The sequence below is a fragment of the Lissotriton vulgaris genome, chromosome 1_1 (assembly GCF_964263255.1).
Source record: "Lissotriton vulgaris chromosome 1_1, aLisVul1.2, whole genome shotgun sequence".
Lineage (NCBI taxonomy): Eukaryota > Metazoa > Chordata > Amphibia > Caudata > Salamandridae > Lissotriton > Lissotriton vulgaris.
Window position 1 is genome coordinate 1,012,580,756 of NC_141685.1, and position 20,624 is coordinate 1,012,601,379.

At 43.5% G+C, this 20,624-nt stretch overlaps 1 protein-coding gene across 2 annotated transcripts in view; it reads left to right on the plus strand.

Moving 5' to 3' along the window:
- LOC147748415 (uncharacterized) overlaps positions 1–4,012 on the plus strand; it is a 114,767-nt gene extending 110,755 nt beyond the window's left edge. For both annotated transcript variants that reach the window (XM_086961284.1, XM_086961293.1), the window contains exon 6: positions 2,370–4,012. In XM_086961284.1, the coding sequence (XP_086817410.1) occupies positions 2,370–2,616 (247 nt within the window). In that variant the 3' untranslated portion in view covers positions 2,617–4,012. The remainder of the gene's footprint in view (positions 1–2,369) is intronic.
- The last annotated feature ends 16,612 nt before the right edge of the window (positions 4,013–20,624 follow it).

Sequence of the window (20,624 nt, forward strand, 5' to 3'; positions counted from 1 at the left end):
CAATGAACACTTTTACCCTTTAGCCTCTTGGCAAACAGGGCAGGGATATTATAAAGATCGCTGAAATCTGAATTCTCATTGCACAGGGTGCTAAAACACAGAAGATTTGCAATCCAGCAAATATTCTTCCTAAACCCTTTTAATTCAATTTGACCCCACCCCCACCCCAAAGTTTGGTAGTTCCCTTGTAGTTCTCCTAATACCCCTATTCTTTTAGTCTAGATCAGGAACATGTTGCGACAATAACTACTCAATACAGAACACCCTGGGTCTTCTACAGAAGAGTGAGAGAGGAGTGAGTCAACCAAATGAAGCAACCACTAGGGTACCAGTCTTCCGAGTGGGAGCGAAACGTCCTTCTACCAAGACCCATCAATCACCCAATGTGATGTCTCATCATCTGGGTTTAGGTATCATCCCATCAAGGAAAACCGATCTAGGGATTGATCGGAAAAAACCTTGACTAAGAGGAAGACTATGGGTTAGCTGGTCACCCTACATAGTACTTACTCACATCCAGAGACTCACTTAGAAAGTGAGAGGATCAAAGAGGTATAGGTAAAGGATGTGAAATGTGCAGCGCAAAATAAAGTGAGAAAGTGGTGTTCTAAAAATGACTTAGGAGTGCTTATAACAATTTTATTCCGCAAGCCCCCTTGCCATTACTAAAAAGCAGAGTGCTGACGCTTGTTATTTACAAGACGTCAAGCAGTGTGAAAGGTCAACATGTTTCTGCCCTCACTAGGATCAAATTGTATCGGGGCATTCTTCAGGACCAAGCTATAAATAAGTACAGCTGCTGCTACAAAAAGTGAAAATTATAATAGTGTGAAATTTATATACAAATACTCCACCGGTAATGTCCAGATTGAATGGGTAAGGATACATTAACCGGAACCCAGAACACTTGGGTGTCGCCCTCACCTCTACCTGGTACACTACTCAGGGAAGGGGGCCCCGCTCTGTCCGTCGGTACCCCGGGCCGTGAGGAGTAATGACCGGTACCCCGGTCATTACTCCTCACGGCCCGGGGTACCGACGGACAGAGCGGGGCCCCCTTCCCTGAGTAGTGTACCAGGTAGAGGTGAGGGCGACACCCAAGTGTTCTGGGTTCCGGTTAATGTATCCTTACCCATTCAATCTGGACATTACCGGTGGAGTATTTGTATATAAATTTCACACTATTATAATTTTCACTTTTTGTAGCAGCAGCTGTACTTATTTATAGCTTGGTCCTGAAGAATGCCCCGATACAATTTGATCCTAGTGAGGGCAGAAACATGTTGACCTTTCACACTGCTTGACGTCTTGTAAATAACAAGCGTCAGCACTCTGCTTTTTAGTAATGGCAAGGGGGCTTGCGGAATAAAATTGTTATAAGCACTCCTAAGTCATTTTTAGAACACCACTTTCTCACTTTATTTTGCGCTGCACATTTCACATCCTTTACCTATACCTCTTTGATCCTCTCACTTTCTAAGTGAGTCTCTGGATGTGAGTAAGTACTATGTAGGGTGACCAGCTAACCCATAGTCTTCCTCTTAGTCAAGGTTTTTTCCGATCAATCCCTAGATCGGTTTTCCTTGATGGGATGATACCTAAACCCAGATGATGAGACATCACATTGGGTGATTGATGGGTCTTGGTAGAAGGACGTTTCGCTCCCACTCGGAAGACTGGTACCCTAGTGGTTGCTTCATTTGGTTGACTCACTCCTCTCTCACTCTTCTGTAGAAGACCCAGGGTGTTCTGTATTGAGTATACTTGTAATAGGGGATATTCACCCTGCTGGTCTATAAAATTATCCCTTAGACCCTCCATTAAGATATTTGTTGTGATTGGAGGCGACAATAACTACCACAGCAATACTGGAAGGGCACAGAATACCCATCTATCTGCAAAACTGATCGGTGGATGGAGTTTGATCGATTACAAAATCATAATCTTTTCCCCCATTAGCAGACCACTTAAAAATCCCCACTTTGCAATGCTCACATTATGATAGATTGAACATGTAAAATTGTTTGTAATTTAGGCATTAGAGCATTTGTTATATGATTAATGCATATAGTGGAATTCTAGGAGTGGTTGTCTCCTTTTGAAATTTCAAACAAATGAGATGAAATCATTTTATAATAATGGGGTAAAGCTATGAATCCTTATCAGAAAGTATGATATAAAAGTAACTTGCCTGCAAAGTATCACTTAAAATCTTTCACCTGCTAATTAAATTGTCTAAAACGAGGTCCTAAAAGATTCAAAATGGTGGAATGATAAATGTATAATCAAGTAACAAACAAGCTCTGCATTCAGGTTTTAAGGACTTTGTGACTGCAAAACTGTCCCTAATGTTGTTTTCTCCATAACAGACACAAAGCACCAGCAGTCCAGCTCCCGCCACTGACTCCAGTCCAGAAGAAAAGCATCAAATTCCAAAAGCATCCACGCCACCTCCGCCTTCTCACACCTGGCACCAGAGCCAACAAGACGCTCTACCAAACATGGCATGGCCGGCCCATCTACCACGACTACCACACCTCTTACCGCTGGTCCATGTTCGCCAATGCACGCAGAGGGCATGCGCAGGAGTATCTCATTCACCCGGATTGGAACTAATTATGAATACTTGGGCGGCAGAAGGGAAACAGTAGGGTTCAGAATAAGTGCCTGCTTAGAAAAGACATTGGCCCAGATTATTGTTGGTAACATGTTACCGCACATATCACAATTATGAGTTGTGCGATAAGCACTGCGACCCCTACATTGTCCCCATATATATTTTAGTAATAACAGGAGCTGGAGATTTTGGGATGATAAACACCAAAATCCGCATATTATACACCACTTTCAGGCTATAGCTGTAACTGGGTGGTATTTATTGCAACCGATAAATTCCGATTCCAGACATGTCCGCATATATCAAGCGATATAAATATCACACGTATTTCTAGCTGACCGTAATTGAGGGCAAAGACAGGGGCAAGTGAATAAATAGTGAATAGGAAGCCCAATAAACAATTCTTTGATTCCTCCACTTACTGTTTTTAACACCAGCCCTTGGCCCCGCTTCACGTTCTGTTTTAAACCGGGGGAGATAATATAATTTCTTGGTTGAATGTTTATCAATGGAACCTAAGATAGTGCAGTTTGTCACCTAGACCCAGATGTAACATTAACACTGCAGGGCACCTGGGTCCCCCCATCACAGAAAAAAAGTTCTGAGTCATCACTTGAGTGTAGGTTAGCGTTGGATGTCAACAACTGGATGCCAAGAAGAAGCCTCCCCCTGCCGTTCATCACTATAGAGCACAGTTTATTGGGCAACTGGTCTAAGAACAGCATAAGTACTGTGTGTAACAGACCATCTTAAGATTTCCAGTGGCAACCATTTTTTGGTGATCCAGGCCAGATATTTTTTTCATCCCAACATTAACCCTCCAACATACACATAAAAGAACACATCGTAAATGGTGCATTAACAAATCCTATTCCAGAAGGAGAATTTCTGAGTTTGTCTTCCACAAATAATGCTTCCTGTTATTTTTGCAGTGGCAGGAAATGAAAAAACATCATCGAAGAAACATGCAGCATTAAAATGGTTGCCCCCTATTTTAACTCCGCTTAGCTCTTCCTATTACTGTCCCATGTTGAACCCTACAGTGGTATTTCGCCTCAACAAGTCCCTATAGCAGGGTTTTCACTGCAAACATATCTGGTTGATCATCTGTGCTGATATTTTCAGCACATCCTTCAAAATGGTGCACACAATCAGAAGTAGAACAGTAAAGATGTATTAGCCACGCAAAGATGGCCTCTGTACACCAAAATGCTAGAGCCTTCTTAAGCAAATTGATGCTTCTGTACATCTTTTTAAGCAAGTAACTGAACTACTATGTGAATAAATATAAGGTAAACACAATCACAGACGCGTTTTCACTCAAATTAGACATTTTGGAACTATTTCAGAGGCTGCAAAGTTTATGAACTGTAAATATTAATAAAATGCAACAGTAAAGAACACAAATGTCTTTGGAGTATCATTAAGATCATGCAAAGATAGTGGACAGATATCTTAGTTCATGATGCAGTTTGCACACAACAGCTGAATCCACAAATCAAAGATGGCGGCACTATTTACGGAGCAATATATGTTCCCTAATCCCACCAGATTTCTAAAGCACTGAGCAAGATTTAAACCAGCACGGCGTGGTACTGAGAGAGAACGACTCACATTGGGGAAAGCAGAGCAGGGCTATGACCATCGATGCTTCTTGGTGATGATCGCTAGTCTACAGCTCCAAAGGTTGGCGCTCCTCTGGAGCCTTCTCTTGAAGCACCAGCACCCTTTAGCCCCTCATGGGTGAAGAAAATCTACTAATATTTATTTTTTGTATATTTTATTTTATAAACATTTTATACCCACTTCTCCTGTCACGGATTGGATAGTACTGATTTTTTCTCACAGAACTCCACTTCAGCGGGACAACAGCAGCTTTGCTGATCACCGTGCTGTCACAAGTGGGATAGGTTTTCATTCCTTCCTACCTTGATCACAGTAGTGGGTAGCATTTTGAGTCTTGTTAGGGTAAAACATCTTCTTTCCCCCTTATTCTCCATTGCTGGAAATGAATTCATGCTTTTGGGCAGGCTTTCTGCATCTTCGAGCTGCGGTAGATGTTTTGTTGAGGTCAACTTTCTTTTCCTCTCTCAATTCGGAGGATCTCATAGGCTGAATACAGTTGTTGCTTTAATCAGGTCTTTGGCAGATATGTTGTTCTGGAGGTAAATGGAAGATGTACCAGACCTAATAATTCAGTTTTTGAGGTGGACGGGATCAGACAAAAGCTTTTCCAACTAGCAACTGTCTAGTAGGCGGTCGTCTAGCTTGGTGTGCCGACTTTCTGGCTGTTAATAATAGTGGGACAAAACCACGTTCTACCTCCAAAGGTGGTGTGAAGTTGGAAACTTGAAAGTATTTTTTACAGAATTTACTTTGTACTGTATCAACTGGGCTGGAGCAGTTACCAAGGTCCCAACTTCAGCTCCACAGGACATAATGTAACCAGATGTGCCTTAGTTGATCTTTTTTAGGATTTAATATCTCATCACCATGTCTGAGTGAATTTCAGTATGCCATACACTGGTGCTTCTTCTCTCTGTGTTTCTCTTGAGATGATTTTGGATCCTGTTGAGCAGTGACAATAGGGGGATTCCTAATATTTAAAATGTTTCACTTTTTCCAGGGGTTCCCTGCCATATGTACACGTTCTAACTTGCAAATATGTCTGTTTTAGGACACGGTTTTGTGTTTTTTCTTCATATTCATCATTGGTGATGATTATTTCTCGGTTCTAGCAAAAAGTTTCCTTTTGGTTCAGTAGCATGTAAAAGCAATCCCACTTCTTGCCAGTAACACAGACTCATTGTTGTAAAATAATACCAGGATGTGCAGATCTCAATAATGTACTTTGGGTACAGCAAACGGATAAGATTTGTGTTTAAACAATTAAAAATAAAAAAGATGTGTGGGGGAATGGTGGAAATTGGTCCGCTGTTCTTAGACAACGCAGGATAGGAGCATTAAATGCACGGCTGCTGCTTTAGGAACGTGCTGCCTCGGTTTTTTTCCTAACTAAAAAAATTCATATTGATGAGGTCTGTGCCTAGAGGGGATGTATGTAGAGTTATTCATTTAACTCCATTAATTGGGTTAGAATGTGGTGGGTCTAGATGAAAGTTGTAGTAGCGTCACATGGTATACCAAGTTAGCTGTATGAACAATTGTGGTAGCTAATCAGGACACTTGAACTAAGTTTGGAAAAGAAAAATGGAGCCACATCAAAGATTAGGTTACAGAAGAAAGCTAGAGTCAAAATAAATAACTATTGCCAAGTTGATATCTCCCACTCAAAAAAGTGAAGACGATAATAACAGAAAAAAAGAATGAATTTCTGTCCCGACTAACACCATCAGGGAGTAGAGAGCAAGGCCGCATCCAAGGAAATGCCTCTAGCTGGATCTACTACTCATCTAAAACATTCCTGAGAGGATCCCCGTTGGCTTCAGTGTCCTTCATGGATAGAAAGCATAACCCTAACAGTAACTGGTGTTCCAAGATGCTCGGGTTAAAATATACAGGCAGTGCGAAAATATATGGCATCCTTAGGCTTGCCATTGCGGGAAATTAAAAATGTGCGTTGAACCATCGATCTGCTGCTCGCTTCTGTCGCACATTCACATGCTGCACATACGGATTCTCATCTAGTGTTGGGTCTAGAGATTTGGAAGCTCGTTTTGCTCCAAGTATTTATTCGGAATCAAGCATGAGTAGAATGGGCGATTCCTCCGTCACCTGAATCCCACAATGTATCTGGATTTAGGGAAGTTCATAGTTGAAAGTCATCAATCAAAAGAGGTGGATTATTCACTTGCACCAGAAATAGACATGTATCCGGGGCCGGCTCCACCACTTGAGTGGAGGAGCGTCGCCCCGTCTGCTGAGAGTGCAGCAGGCACACATGAATAAGTAAATTGTCATGTCAATGCCAATTTACTTAAACGTCGCAGTGCGAGGGCAGGCGTGGGGCTGAAACCTGCAATTGCACGATTACAGTTGCCCCTGCAATGCGCATGTCGGGTTGGCCGGCTCTATCGTTATGGCCAGCCTGACATGCACACTGCAATACCAGCCATCCCCCGATTGTGAAATAGCCGGGGGATTGCTAGCACAGGCCCCCAGCCTCGAATGAGCGCTGGGTTAGCCTGCTCTCAACAATCCTTGAGCTGCTCTCAGCAAGCGGCTCCAGCATTGGTTGTATTGGTGTGCACTGAGCAGGACGGAAGTCCTTCCCTTTCCTGCTCGTCGACCCTAATCGGGGGGGAGAGGTGCGCACCTGGGGAGCAGTATATGGTGAGTTTGGCACCGTAGCACCTCACCATATTTGTATAGTTGTAGCCACCACGGCATGTACCTCAGCCATTAGTTATTGTTGCACACTAGTTGCCCTCAGAGCTAAACTTCTATTTGGCCAGACCTTAAAAACCATGAAGGGTGGAGCACAGAGAAAAGAGGTAGCTCTCCAGTCCTCTGATGAACAGACTGATCCATGTGGAGACTCCACACACATCCATTTTTAGTCTGAGACAAAAGTCAAAATTCAGTGAAGTAGAAAAACATGGAAAACAGTTTCTTCTCACTCCTAAACTGACCTAGTTAGGTATTTTAACTTGAACCAGCCAAGATGGCTGTTTTTTCAGTCCTATTTATCATTACTGTGACGATTTCCTGCTTCACTATTCCGTTGATCATAAATTGGTTAATTGCCCAGTCCAAGCAGAGCTATGACGTCAGAAGCCCATTTGCCATGGTCTTTAGAAGCTTTCCACTCAACAATGGCAGAGTCATTTTCTTCACATTGGATCCTATATGTCTGTGCCAGCCATCATCTCGCAAGTGGAGCGAGAGTGCATGAAACATGACACATATCAGACAACTCTTTCCCAGGACCAACTGTTCATCCCCTCATGAAGCGAGAGGACATCACTGCTTCGGATGAAGCCAGAGGACATCACCGCTTCGGATGAAGTCAGAGGACATCACCGCTTCGGATGAAGCCAAACGACATCACTGCTTCGGATGAAGCCAGAGGACATCTCCGCTTTGGATGAAGCCAGAGGACATCTCCGCTTCGGATGAAGCCAGAGGACATCTCCGCTTCGGATGAAGCCAGAGGACATCTCCGCTTCGGATGAAGCCAGAGGACATCACCGCTTCGGATGAAGCCAGAGGACATCACCGCTTCGGATGAAGCCGAGGACATCACCGCTTTGTATGAAGCCAGAGGACATCACCACTTCGGATGAAGCCAGAGGACATCACCACTTCGGATGAAGCCCGAGGACATCACCGCTTCGTATGAAGTCGGAGGACATCACTGCTTTGGATGAAGCCAGAGGACATCACTGCTTTGGATGAAGCCAGAGGACATCACGCTTTGGATGAAGCCAGAGGACATCACTGCTTCGGATGAAGCCAGAAGACATCACTGCTTCGGATGAAGCCAGAGGACATCACGCTTTGGAAGAAGCCAGAGGACATCACTGCTTCGGATGAAGCCAGAGGACATCACACTTTGGAAGAAGCCAGAGGACATCACGCTTTGGAAGAAGCCAGAGGACATCACTGCTTCGGATGAAGCCAGAGTACATCACACTTTGGATGAAGCCAGAGGACATCACCGCTTCAGATGAGGTCAGAGGGCATCACTGCTTTGGATAATTCTTGAAGTCTCAGTTGGTCTGCCCAATATTGACTCTTGTTTCAACAGATATTCATAAGAAACAGAGACATTTAAAATGTTGTTGGACCAAACACCTCCCACCATTGCCACTCCCTTACACCCACATCCACTGCAACTCCCACATAATTTATCCTTCTGCAGTGCAAAAGTCCAATCCAAATAAGCAGGTTTTTAGCAAGTTTGTGGTCTCTCTTTATAGCGGACATCCGACCCACTAGTGCTTCCCTGTGTCCAGCAAACTTAGATCTTTCAGCGCCCTGGAGCACGTTATAATAGAATCATGCGCCAGAAATCAGAGCCCCATAGTTTCTGAATTGCCACTTATTTTCTGACAATTTATAGGTTATCTTCTCTATCCCCAATGGTGACCGAAACGTTTTGAAATTTGGATCCAACCCACTGGTAAGATGTAAAGAATCATTATAGGTTTTGGGCAAACCTCCCATAGGGTTCACCATGAGTGTGCGGTCTATGTAACACCATTTGTTTTGCATCTGTATGTGCAAACACTCCAGAAACTATTGCAGAACAGAAGCCTGATAAAATGAGTAGTCCCAACCCTCCATCTTCAGACCACCAAATCCTTGCCTTATCATGTATATATAGTCTAGACAAAGGATATCCAAGTTGTGTGCATCCATTTTCGGGAGTAGTCAGTGGGAGTACATGATAGAGATATATTTTAGTAAGATCAGTATTCCCACCTATGCTATTTGCCCCTCCACATAAGATTTGGTGTTTATGCCAGTTAAACATTTCTGCCTTAGCCATACAAGTTCTCGTAATGTTTCTCATTATGTCCGGCAAAGTTTTAGCTAAGACTACTCCCAGATATTATAGTTCACCCATCTAAAAGACGGCAGAGGTCTGCAGGGCCTACATGGCTGCTTCGGTGCCATTAAGGTTTAAAACCCCTGGTTTGCTAAGTTAACTTTAAAGCCAGAGACCACCTGGAGTTGATGTGGTTCTGTTAGCAGTGGTGGGATTGATATTTCTGTGCTTGTCAGAGTGAACATTATCTCATCAGTAAACGTAGCTTTGAAGATTTCCCTTTCCAATTTCATCCCCTTGACAATTGTGTTGTCTAGAATGTGGTGTAAGAATATCTTGAAGATACTGGGTATAGACAATTCAAGTTCGCCTGTAAGACATTACTAAAAGTGGGGTTCTCGAGAGGTAGTTTCTCTATAACCCCTCCCCTGGTCTCCGTGATGTAGCGTAAAACCTATGAAAGCAATTTAATTTGTATTCTTGAGTAGTGGTGTTCTGGGTTGAGCGCCACTACTGAGGAGTCTTGGCTTGTTTGGCTGCTAGCAGCCTGCTCATGTTATCAATTTCTACATTAGATCTACCATTTAGATGCTTTAGAAGATAGTAGGCCCGTCCATCTCTAGAGTCCGCTCATTGCAACAATGGGGCTTTTGTTTCTAGCTTCCATGAATGACTACTCAGGGCTGTAATTGTTCGTGATGACCTCTTGCTGGCATTTGATTCTGGACATCTCAGTAATATAATAAGTTGTCCTCTCACTGCTGTTTCCATTGCATCCAGGAGCACAGAAGTGTCAACTCCTACATCCTCGGAAATGTTTATTCATGTATGACGAAACAGTACCTACGTGTAACATTTATTTAGCATCTTGTATTATAGAACAGATGAGGTGCACATCCCTTAAAAAAAATATTCATTCATTAACATTATATCAATGAGTCATAAAACACAGACCAACATTACAGCAACCTTACGTCACCAGCGGCCCCACATAAGTATAGACCACAGCAGCAATATCCTTCCATTGATGTATATACAGGCCTCTTTAATTCTTATGTGTATAGTTTTAGTTGGTCCCTGCAGTAGGCCAGATCCATCAGCCTGTACTTGGTAGGGCTTACCAGTTTGCCCCAGTGAAGAGCCACCCTCCTCTTTGCCAACAATAGCACCACTGACTCAAATTTTTGATTGGCTGCTTGGAGGCCTTTAACCACTCCCAATAGGTGAACTCTAGGGTCACATTCCACTTGGTGCCTCCTCCGCTAAGGCGGAGGAGCATCGCCCCACTGCTGCAAAGCAGTGCAAGAAAAAACAAATTCAATGATAATACCTTGAGGTTATTATCGTTGCATTTGTTCCTGCTGCGCAGCTTTGCGGGCGGGCAGGGCTCCTCTGCTCTCGGAGCAGTTGGAGTAGTGGTTTTCCCACTCCAAGTGCACAATGACTGACCGGCCCTCTTGGGCTGCCCAAAACAGTCATGCGCTTATAGCATGTTTTCCATGCAGGCTGCATTGCAGCCTGCGTGGAGAACATGCCCAGATCCCCATTCCCTGGCTGAGTGAGGGACCAGGGCGCTCAGACCTATCACAGTGGTGCATTGAAGCGTTGTGATTGGCTTAGGAGAGGGAGCCTGGCTGTATTCTGTTCCGACCCCAGAGAGGTGAGACTAAGAGAACATGCGAAAAACGGCCGGAAGGTATTTCTTTTAAACATTTTTTTTTTATTTTGCCAGCATTAGTGTCCTTCTAGCAATTCTTAGTGAACATGTGGATAGGTGACAAGTAGAAGCTTTACAACCATCTGCTATGTCCTGCCTAGAAAATCCATCTTAGCTCCTTTTTTGTGCAAAATGTGCCCTAGGCGCAGAATGTAATGTGCCGCTGACCTTTGCATAGTAACTCTGAATGCAATTTTACAATCTACCTGGCAAGGCCAACTTTTGAAATTGGGTTGCAAAGGCAACAAGCAATTGCTTTATATTTAATGGTCTTTGTACAATCAACATAGTAGATCATGGCTATTCTAAGGTATACTAATATGATAAAGAGGGTGTACAAGGGAAATATTTATTGACCTAGGACTGCTACGGTCCCTACATACTATGAAAAAACAGATAATAGCAATGGGTCAAAGACAACTAAAGCTATCTAAAAAACTGTGTATATGTGTTGGGATACAATCTATGAATCCAAGGTATTCAAGGTGAAAAATTGTGTTCCCATCAGATACCCAACCTGTACCGCCCTACATCATTTGGGATCCTTCACCCGAAGGAAGTGGAAACATGTCCACTATGGATTAGGTAGATTGTAGCCTAATCGTGTAGAAGGATGCAGGGATGTGTTGAAAAAAAGAGTGGTATCAGGGGGTAATGATAAATAGCAGTGCAAATTAATGAAAGTGCTATGTGCAACAAATAAGTGAATGAATTAATATTGGGTTGCAGGAATGGAAAATGAATTTTAATAAGATCCTACCCACACCCAAGGTTAAAAAACAGTGCACAGTAGTGTAACAAATAACTACTTAGATGTAATCGAGGTCGACATGTTTCTGCAGGATAATAGGGTCAAAAGATCCCTGACTGCTTCTTCAGGACCTTAATAAAAGTTGCTACTGCTGATGAGTGTAATATAGTGATTTAGAATCATATCACCTGAGATCGCCCGTCGAGATGATCAAGATAGTCATGGAATCATCATGGACGGACAAACACACAAAGAAAGAAAAATTACAGAGTTAATGACGATAGCTAGTGAAGAGAGACAATTAGAGCTAGCAGGAGTTTAGGCTTTTTGCATGAGTTATTGTGACAAACCACTCTCACTGCAGCTTTTTTCAGCGCATATAGTTCATCCAATGATCAGAATGTATTAGCAACGATATGACATCTATTGTCATTATTTCTGATACTAGCTACCTTCCCTACACTTACAGCCGCGTTAGGCAGGCGCCCACGATGGTTGCCATATGTAAATCCAGAAATGCATGGCCTATGCGTATCAGGGACAGGGTGTGTCTAGCCTATACTCCTGCTAGCTCTTCCTCTTTCTATAGTGTTTTCTTCGCTTCTCTTTCCAATAGAGCGGTGCTCCATTTGTACCTGAGCTGTAGCCGGGTGAGGTGGAGAGTTTAGTCCCCAGAGAGTGGGTGAGTGAATATAATGCTATTCTTTATCTTATCAAGGTTGATTTGACCAAACTCAGGTTGACTATTAAGCAACCATTGACCAATATCATCTGGCAATCATGTACTTCTCACGAGATAATTGTCTCTCTTCACTAGCTATCGTCATTAACTGTGTAATTTTTCTTTCTTTGTGTGTTTGTCCGTCCATGATGATTCCATGACTATCTTGATCATCTCGACGGGCGATCTCAGGTGATATGATTCTAAATCACTATATTACACTCATCAGCAGTAGCAACTTTTATTAAGGTCCTGAAGAAGCAGTCAGGGATCTTTTGACCCTATTATCCTGCAGAAACATGTCGACCTCGATTACATCTAAGTAGTTATTTGTTACACTACTTTGCACTGTTTTTTAACCTTGGGTGTGGGTAGGATCTTATTAAAATTCATTTTCCATTCCTGCAACCCAATATTAATTCATTCACTTATTTGTTGCACATAGCACTTTCATTAATTTGCACTGCTATTTATCATTACCCCCTGATACCACTCTTTTTTCAACACATCCCTGCATCCTTCTACACGATTAGGCTACAATCTACCTAATCCATAGTGGACATGTTTCCACATCCTTCGGGTGAAGGATTCCAAATGATGTAGGGCGGTACAGGTTGGGTATCTGATGGGAACACAATTTTTCACCTTGAATACCTTGGATTCATAGATTGTATCCCAACACATATACACAGTTTTTTAGAGAGCTTTAGTTGTCTTTGACCCATTGCTATTATCTGTTTTTTCATATTCTAAGGTATACCCAATGCTTTTTCCGTTGACCGACTGTGGTTGCAGAAAAAATGAAGGTAAATCAATCAATTGATTGACACGAAATGGAGAGACTACCTTCTGCAATAAATGAGGGTGTGTCTTATGGACAACTCAGTCTTTATGTACCTGCATGAAAAGCCTGCACCACTCACTCTACAGTGATATTATAGCGTCTAGCAAAGAAGCTCTTGGGGAACAAACATAGTTCTCGAAAGCAGGCCTCATGTGTCCAAAAAGGACATTTGAAGGGACTGGCAGCACTCTCAAAGGGATTACCGTCTTAAAAACTTCCATTAAAGTTTTAAAAACAGGAATACTAAAGATAGGCAGGTGTCCCTGTTTAGTAGGCAGGTGTCCCTGTTTAGTAGACAGGTGTCCCTGTTTAGTAGACAGGTGTCCCTGTTTAGTAGACAGGTGGGTACTGCTGCCAGGAGCACACCTATTGAAGGACAGGCCAGACGTTGAAAGTGTAACAAGTAGCAAATCATATTTTGCATGGTTACCATCAAGGTCTGCTGTATTATTAAGATTGCTTTATTGATGTACAAATAGCTGCATAGTAGATTTTTCACCTCTTAAGATTTGTATACATTTCGGAGGAAACGGAAAACCCAAACTCCAAGAATGTAAGCATCAAATTGCAAGACTGAGTGCCCTGATGTTGGGATGCACTAACTGTTCCTGATGTATTGTGGGTAGGTCTGAGCACATTTGCACCTAATCAAAAGGGCGGATAGGCTTTCTAGACGTAGAGAGAAAACCGGCTGGGGTGTACAGGTAGGGGGTGATGAGGATAAATGTCATTGGTACTGGCTGCCCTTTCAAGATAACATGGAATCACTGGTAGTCAGGGAAAAACGTATACAAATATCTCTCACCAGCAGATCCACAGAGCATGTGTCCATGAACCGCAGGTAAGGACACTCAGAGGGTACTCGGATGCAAAATGTTGGCATTTGTGTGCTAAAAAGGACTAAATCTGGTGTTTCCAAATGCGGAAAGTAATGGTTGCACACATGGGGCTGAACTTCCATTTGTGGGTTTACTGAAGGCTTGCTGGATAGATCTGCAAAGTTGTTGTCCACTTCTGAAGTGCATTTGTTGCGGTCCCTTGGTGGACAGAGGTTACATACTCAGTGCTGGTTCTATCACTGCAATGTTCTTGCAAAAAAGGCAAAATTTAAATGGTGAATTATCCTTACATCCCTCCAAAGGAGTGATTCGCATAAGACCTGGCCCCAGGCTTGTCAAATAATTAAGCGCCTAAGCAGTTGAAGGTAGGGAGATGTAATCATTGTTTATGAGACTGGTGTCCTTATCCTCCAGCATCAAAATCTGATTTTCGGTTTGAAGCCGTAACAGAGCTCTCAACACATCTGAACCAGATGGTGGAAAACAAACCATCTGGAGGATGTGCCAGACCACTGTAGATTTTAGAAGAGACCTCATGATTAACCTCAAAAGTAAAACTCCTTCAGCATACCAACTTTTAACACTCCAAGTCCATCCCTGCACGACAGGACTGTGCACAGCATGGGAATCTAACGTAGAACATGCTACAAACTCTTTAATACATGCTGTTCCTAACTAGAGGGCTATTTAAGTATAGTCCAGTCTCCAGTGGCCTCTCTGTATAGAGGCACCACCTCCTCTTCTGTAGTGCTCCTGTGAGAGAACCATGTAGGATAAAGTGATGAGGCCTTGAACAACCTCCTCCACCATGCAAAATGGTGTATTTATCTGCCAAAAAGGAGGAATACTGCAATGGGCTGCTGAATATTGGGAGTACTCTGTGAAATGTGGGTGCTTAAATCGCCATAAATCCATTCATTCCATATCTTCCAGCCATTGTTTATCTTCGCCGAACAATGTCCCTGACCAACCCCCTCTTCGGCCGTCAAAGTATGGTGTTTTTTCTTCCATGGAAGACACAGCTACATTTAATACCACCTACCCCCACCCCCTTCCTTAATATAAAGCGTTAATTGGCTCTATGGAGCATTTTTTCTGTGGTCCCTTGGGGTAATTTTCCTGCTCTGTATTTGGGACATGATGTGGAAACAGCGTGACTACTTAAATCATGTAATTAATCTGGGACCTTCCTTTTCAATGTGCCCATCACGATTTTGTACTCCAACTACCATGACACAAGTATGCAGAGGAGCCATACAACTGCTAAAAGTTCTTAATCTTAACCTACCTCTACACTCTCATAGGACGTGGGTCTCCTGTAAGAGACATATCAGACTCCATGCTTTCCAATTCCTTTAAAACACTGATCCATTTAGAAGTGCTCCAAGTCCCCGGAGACGGTATATTTATTGTATGGATATCTAGGGCAGTCATCTCATCCAGTGCACGTCATTAAATGAGAATAGTACGTCCCCTTTTCCAACTACTGCAGGTTGCATTAGAACAGAATTGCGGAGTGACTGTGTGGTGCCATATGCCCCCTTCGTCATGCCTCCATCCAAAGAACTTCCAACAAAAAAATATAAACTAAAAAAACTGTTGTAGGAAAGTGCCCTTTTTTGCATGGTCACCCCCACCCTCTATCTCCCCCCACTCACACCTTTTGCCTTACCTCTGATGCAACCCGACTTAATGCACCCTGGGCCCCTGCCAATCAGGTTCCCAGGGCCTGTGTACTTTCACAAACCTGTACCTTTGAACCCACAACTGGCACATCTCCGGCCACATGCAACACGCCTTGTAAATGGTACCATGGGTACCAAGGGCACTGTGACCAGGGAAGGGCTCTAAATGCTGCAGCACCAAGTGTGTCATCCGTAGAGGCCCTGCACCTTAACACCCACACATTGCTATTGCAGACTGTGTGTTTTGGTGCAGAGAAAAGTGAAGACAACATGGCGCACATTCATGTGAGTCATGCCTACATCCCACTGCCTGAGGATTAGGTAAGTCACCCTACTAGAAATGTGCACTAGCCCTCGAGTGAGGGTACAGTGGCATGAGCCAGGGCCCCCACCATGTCCAAGTCCATTCTTAGACACTGTAAGTGTAGTAAAGCCACAAAGAGTATATAGTATGGGTGTTGGTCATTAGGAACTCCACAGCTCCATAATGGCTTTACTAAAACCTGGGAGTTTGGTAGCAAACTTCTCAACACATTAAACCCACACTGTGCCCTTCCAGAGGTGTCATGCCTCCTCCTCCCCCAGGATGGAATGGATCCACGAAGGAGAAGCTTCATAGGAAGTTGACCCTGCCTCTTGTTGCCCCCAGAAACTGGCTCCCACCGGTCCGGACCCATACTTTGGGCTGGAGAATTGGTGGGAAAACCAAGCTATGAAGTGAGGTGTGCCCACCTTTGCCAACTCCACCCCTCAGAAAGTCAATGGGTGGCAGAACCGACCATTACCCTGGTAGGAGCAATTGGTACAATTGTAGCCCTAATAAGTAGGTAGGACAAGCACTGCTAGTTCACATGAAAAAATCTACACAGACTCTACAATCCAGCATGCTTACTTTAATAATCAGCCTCTTGAAAAAATAAACCCACTAATTCATATTTTAAAAATATTTATTGTGAAATGAAAAAATAAAAAACATTGTCAGAATGCATAGGAAGCTTTAAGTATGTTGGCTGTTTCAGAGGAGCAAGGGCAGGGTGGCAGAAGACTGTGGAATCCAAGCAGTGTTAAAATCTTCAGCTTTCTTCCCCAGAGTTCCTCAACCAAGCAGATGTAGATACAAACAGAGTCTGTAGGGTAGTGCTTAGTGCAGTCGATGGACTGTTAGGCTGAGGAAGGCCGGCTGAACCAGCTTTGCAGAAAGCAAGGTGTGCCACAGACCAGCTAAGTAAAATACATAGACATCTGCAACCATGAACTAGTTGGGCTTCAGTCTTGAAAATCCAAGTAAAGGAAGAACGAGAATGAAAGCTGGCGTCAGAGGACCTGATCACTTGTTGATCTGGGTAAAACCAAAATACAATGAAAAGTATGTGCGTCAAGCTAAGGGTAGAAAGGCAGTAGGCACTCGCTGCCAGTCCCTGAGGTAGGACACCAACCTGACCTTCCTCCACTTGATTCCTCAATGTCCAGTTAAAAGATAAGGCACTTTGCTGGGGGATAAGGCACAATGGACACAAGCTGAACACCAGCAAGACAAGCTTAACTGTAAAAAAGATCTACCGGGTGAGGGGAGTAGAATGGGAGAAACCAACAGATGCTAAAAAAAAAAGCAGAGCATAACCTTGCCATTGCCCTCACCGTCTGGCAGAGCATCAAGGATGAGCTGTAACTCCAGCTGCCCAGCATGCATCACAAGAGAAACAGCAAGACTGTATTGTGCTAGGTAACAAAGACACAGAGCACCACGTGCAAATCAATACATTCCATAAATAGATACATCTCACCCTCTTTGGATGCAAGCAATTACAAACCTTAAATAACAGTAAAAGCCAGGAAGATTACGCACGCACAGCAAAAATTATTCTAGTGCAGGAATATCCCTTGAAGCCCAATGTATTGTATGCTTGTGCAATAACGAGAGCTGCAACAACACAGTTACGACGTCTCCAGAGAGAGCACACAAGTGTACCTGAAGTGGGACAGCTGGCTGTATATAGCACTGAAGTTCATGACGAAAGGCAACAAACCATGCCAAATGAGTGTGTAAAAATTCTTTTTTAAAAAAAAAAAAATACACAGGAAGGTTAGCATGAGGGAAAGACAACAGAACGGTGGCAGAGGACTGGAACATGATGTGGAGATACAGAAAAGCAAAGCAGGACTGGCTTTATTTTATAGGAGATGGGCACAACAGAAATGAACAGGGGAAGAAAGTCAGAACAGTAGAGAGCAGAAGAATACACTAGAGGTGAGGAGTGAGAAGGCTAGAAGTGAAAGAGAACAAACAGAACAAAACACAATAGGCAAAACAGGCCTGGAAATAAAGGAGAGTACAGGTCTTTAGGCTACAGATCGTCCAAAACCAGGCCGCCAGACTGGCATTCAAAATTCCTAGATGGCAGTCGGCCAAACCTTTACTACATCAATTACACTGGCTACCAGTCAGCGAAAGAATAGCCTTCAAGGTTTGTTGCCTGGTCTTTAAAGCCTTGACTGGCCCCTCCCCCGCTTTCTTGAAGTCCTTGATCACCCCCTATTGTCCCCTTCGCACTTTGAGGTCTACCCACCTTCAGCTTCTGGTCACCCCCCCCGTTTCAAACTCACCAAACTAGGTGGCCGCAGCTTCACTCACCTGGCTCCCAAGCTGTGGAATTCTCTTCCACTCTCACTTAAGACCTCGTGTTCTCTCTTATCATTTAGGAAATCCTTAAAAACTTTGCTCTTCTCACACCCCCGCTAAGTCCCTCTTGCACAGCCTCAGTGTCCAATCAGCGCCAGGAAACTCATGGTGGAAGTGTGCTCAATAAATTCCCTTTAACATTAACATTAACATTTACCAGAAGTGGCAAACATCAAAAGTGTAAACAGGTCATAGGATGGAGTGTGCTGAATCGTACTGAAAAGGTGAGGTAAGTTAAACACAGCTGGATTGGTAGGGGCAAGCGAATAGTGCATGTTTGGTTGATTGTGGGAAAGCCAACAGTAGGAAGAGTTAGAGAAGGCCCAAGCATAGGGATGTGCGACCAAACAAACAGCAGGGCACATAGATCGAGATATGAGGCAAGCCAGAATAGGATGCTGAGCAACTGGGTACAAAGCCAGGAGTGACGCAAGGCCAGAAGACGTATAGCAGACGATGCACATGAGATCAGAGGGACAAATCAATGGGTGTAGACATTTTCCATACCTTGGGACTATCCAAAAGTGCCAGGTGACTATGGGGGTGGGGCCATGTGACTCCGGGTTGCAGTTCCACCTGCCCAGGAAGTGATAATACCAACTTATAAACTGCACCTCCAGGGGTGATGGAGTCTCTTCCCTACTTTTTGTCCACACCTAACCGAGAACTATGGAGAGGAACCAAAAGAGCTTAATGCAGACAGGCTACAAAACAAAACTCAAGTTCGCCACCCTGGAACCATAATATGAATGGAACTATTTTAAAAGGAGAGGAGGGAGTGCAGTGAATAATCTCTGGCAATATATAGAATCCACCAGAAATTTGTTACCAAAGGTAATTCATGGTTATTCGATAGGTACTTTTTCCTGTAGATTACTCACCTTATGAGTGAGTCCCATAGTAATGTCCAACAGTAGGTGGGACCAGGCAGTGCCGATTAAACCAAGAAAATAATGCATTACAGCCCTAATGAAGAGTCCTTTGCATAAGCCATCAAACAATAATAGTAGACAGAAGTATACAATGAAGACCAATTGCCCCCACAAAATTTCAGTCACAGGGACGTCCCTTGGTCAAGGCAGTACAAAGCCACCATGACTATCAGGGAACAGCTAAGAAAGCCAACTGAAGGTTCTTTCTTGTCATAATCGATCTCTACACAAAAAGTGACAAGAACCCACACCACCCTGCCTTTTGAGAAAGTATACAGGCTAGTATAGTCTGAGAGAAACCGCACAAGATGGAAGGGAGAAACAGCTTCAGAGCTAGGTGACTCGCCCTTTGGCATCAGCAGACTGATGTACATTTGTTATAATGACATCGACCAAAGACATCATACTGTCATGACTGATGGTAAGCACCATAGCCCAAAGAAGAGGCGTCCATAACAATGGTAGCATTAGAATGATTTTGGGGCAGCAGAGTGGGGGAAAAAGAAAGGGGCTGATGCCGCTGCTGCTAGCGGCCCTTTGATCCAATTCCCTTTCATCTTATCCCCGTCTTGTTTTATTCAGTGTGATTTGGGATAGGTGTTTTTAGGTTCTGTTGAGTCACGTATTAATTTACTTATGTGTGTACCCACAGGCCTAATTTTTGTTTGTTTACTTATCTGTATATGAAGTAATTCATCTAAATGATTTTTTGAAAAAACTATATTTTTCTAATACACCTTGTGTTGTTGTTTGTATGTTGTGTCTTGATGAAACAGAGTTTCTATATTGAATTAGAATTCTACAGTGCCCGATTGGTTCCTAATAAGGATTATAAATTCATCCTTCTAAAGTCACTTCAAGTAACTAAATACGTACAAAATAAATCCCCTTGAAGGCATCCTTACCTTTTCATTTTAACTACCCAAGCCCTCAAGGGTATTCTAGGGTCGCTCACCTCTTGTAAATCATTTGTTATAATGACATCGACCAAAGACATCATACTGTCATGACTGATGGTAAGCACCATAGCCCAAAGAAGAGGCGTCCATAACAATGGTAGCATTAGAATGATTTTGGGCAGCAGAGTGGGGGAAAAAGAAAGGGGCTGATGCTGCTGCTGCTAGCGGCCCTTTGATCCAATTCCCACAAAAGGAGAACTTCAGTGGGGTTTGAACCAACAGGAAAGTTGGCCCTCTAAAAAACGCGAATGCAGCAGTACTGCTGGTGAGCACGAGTCCAAGGGAGTGCACTGTGCTGCCGCTGTTTTTGAAGAGCTACAAGGAAGAGTTTGTTTTTCCAACAAAGGGTCGCCAACTATCTAATGGCATATTGATTAGGGCGGCATGGGCATCTTCAGAGAATCCAGTGGAGCGCATTCAGGCAT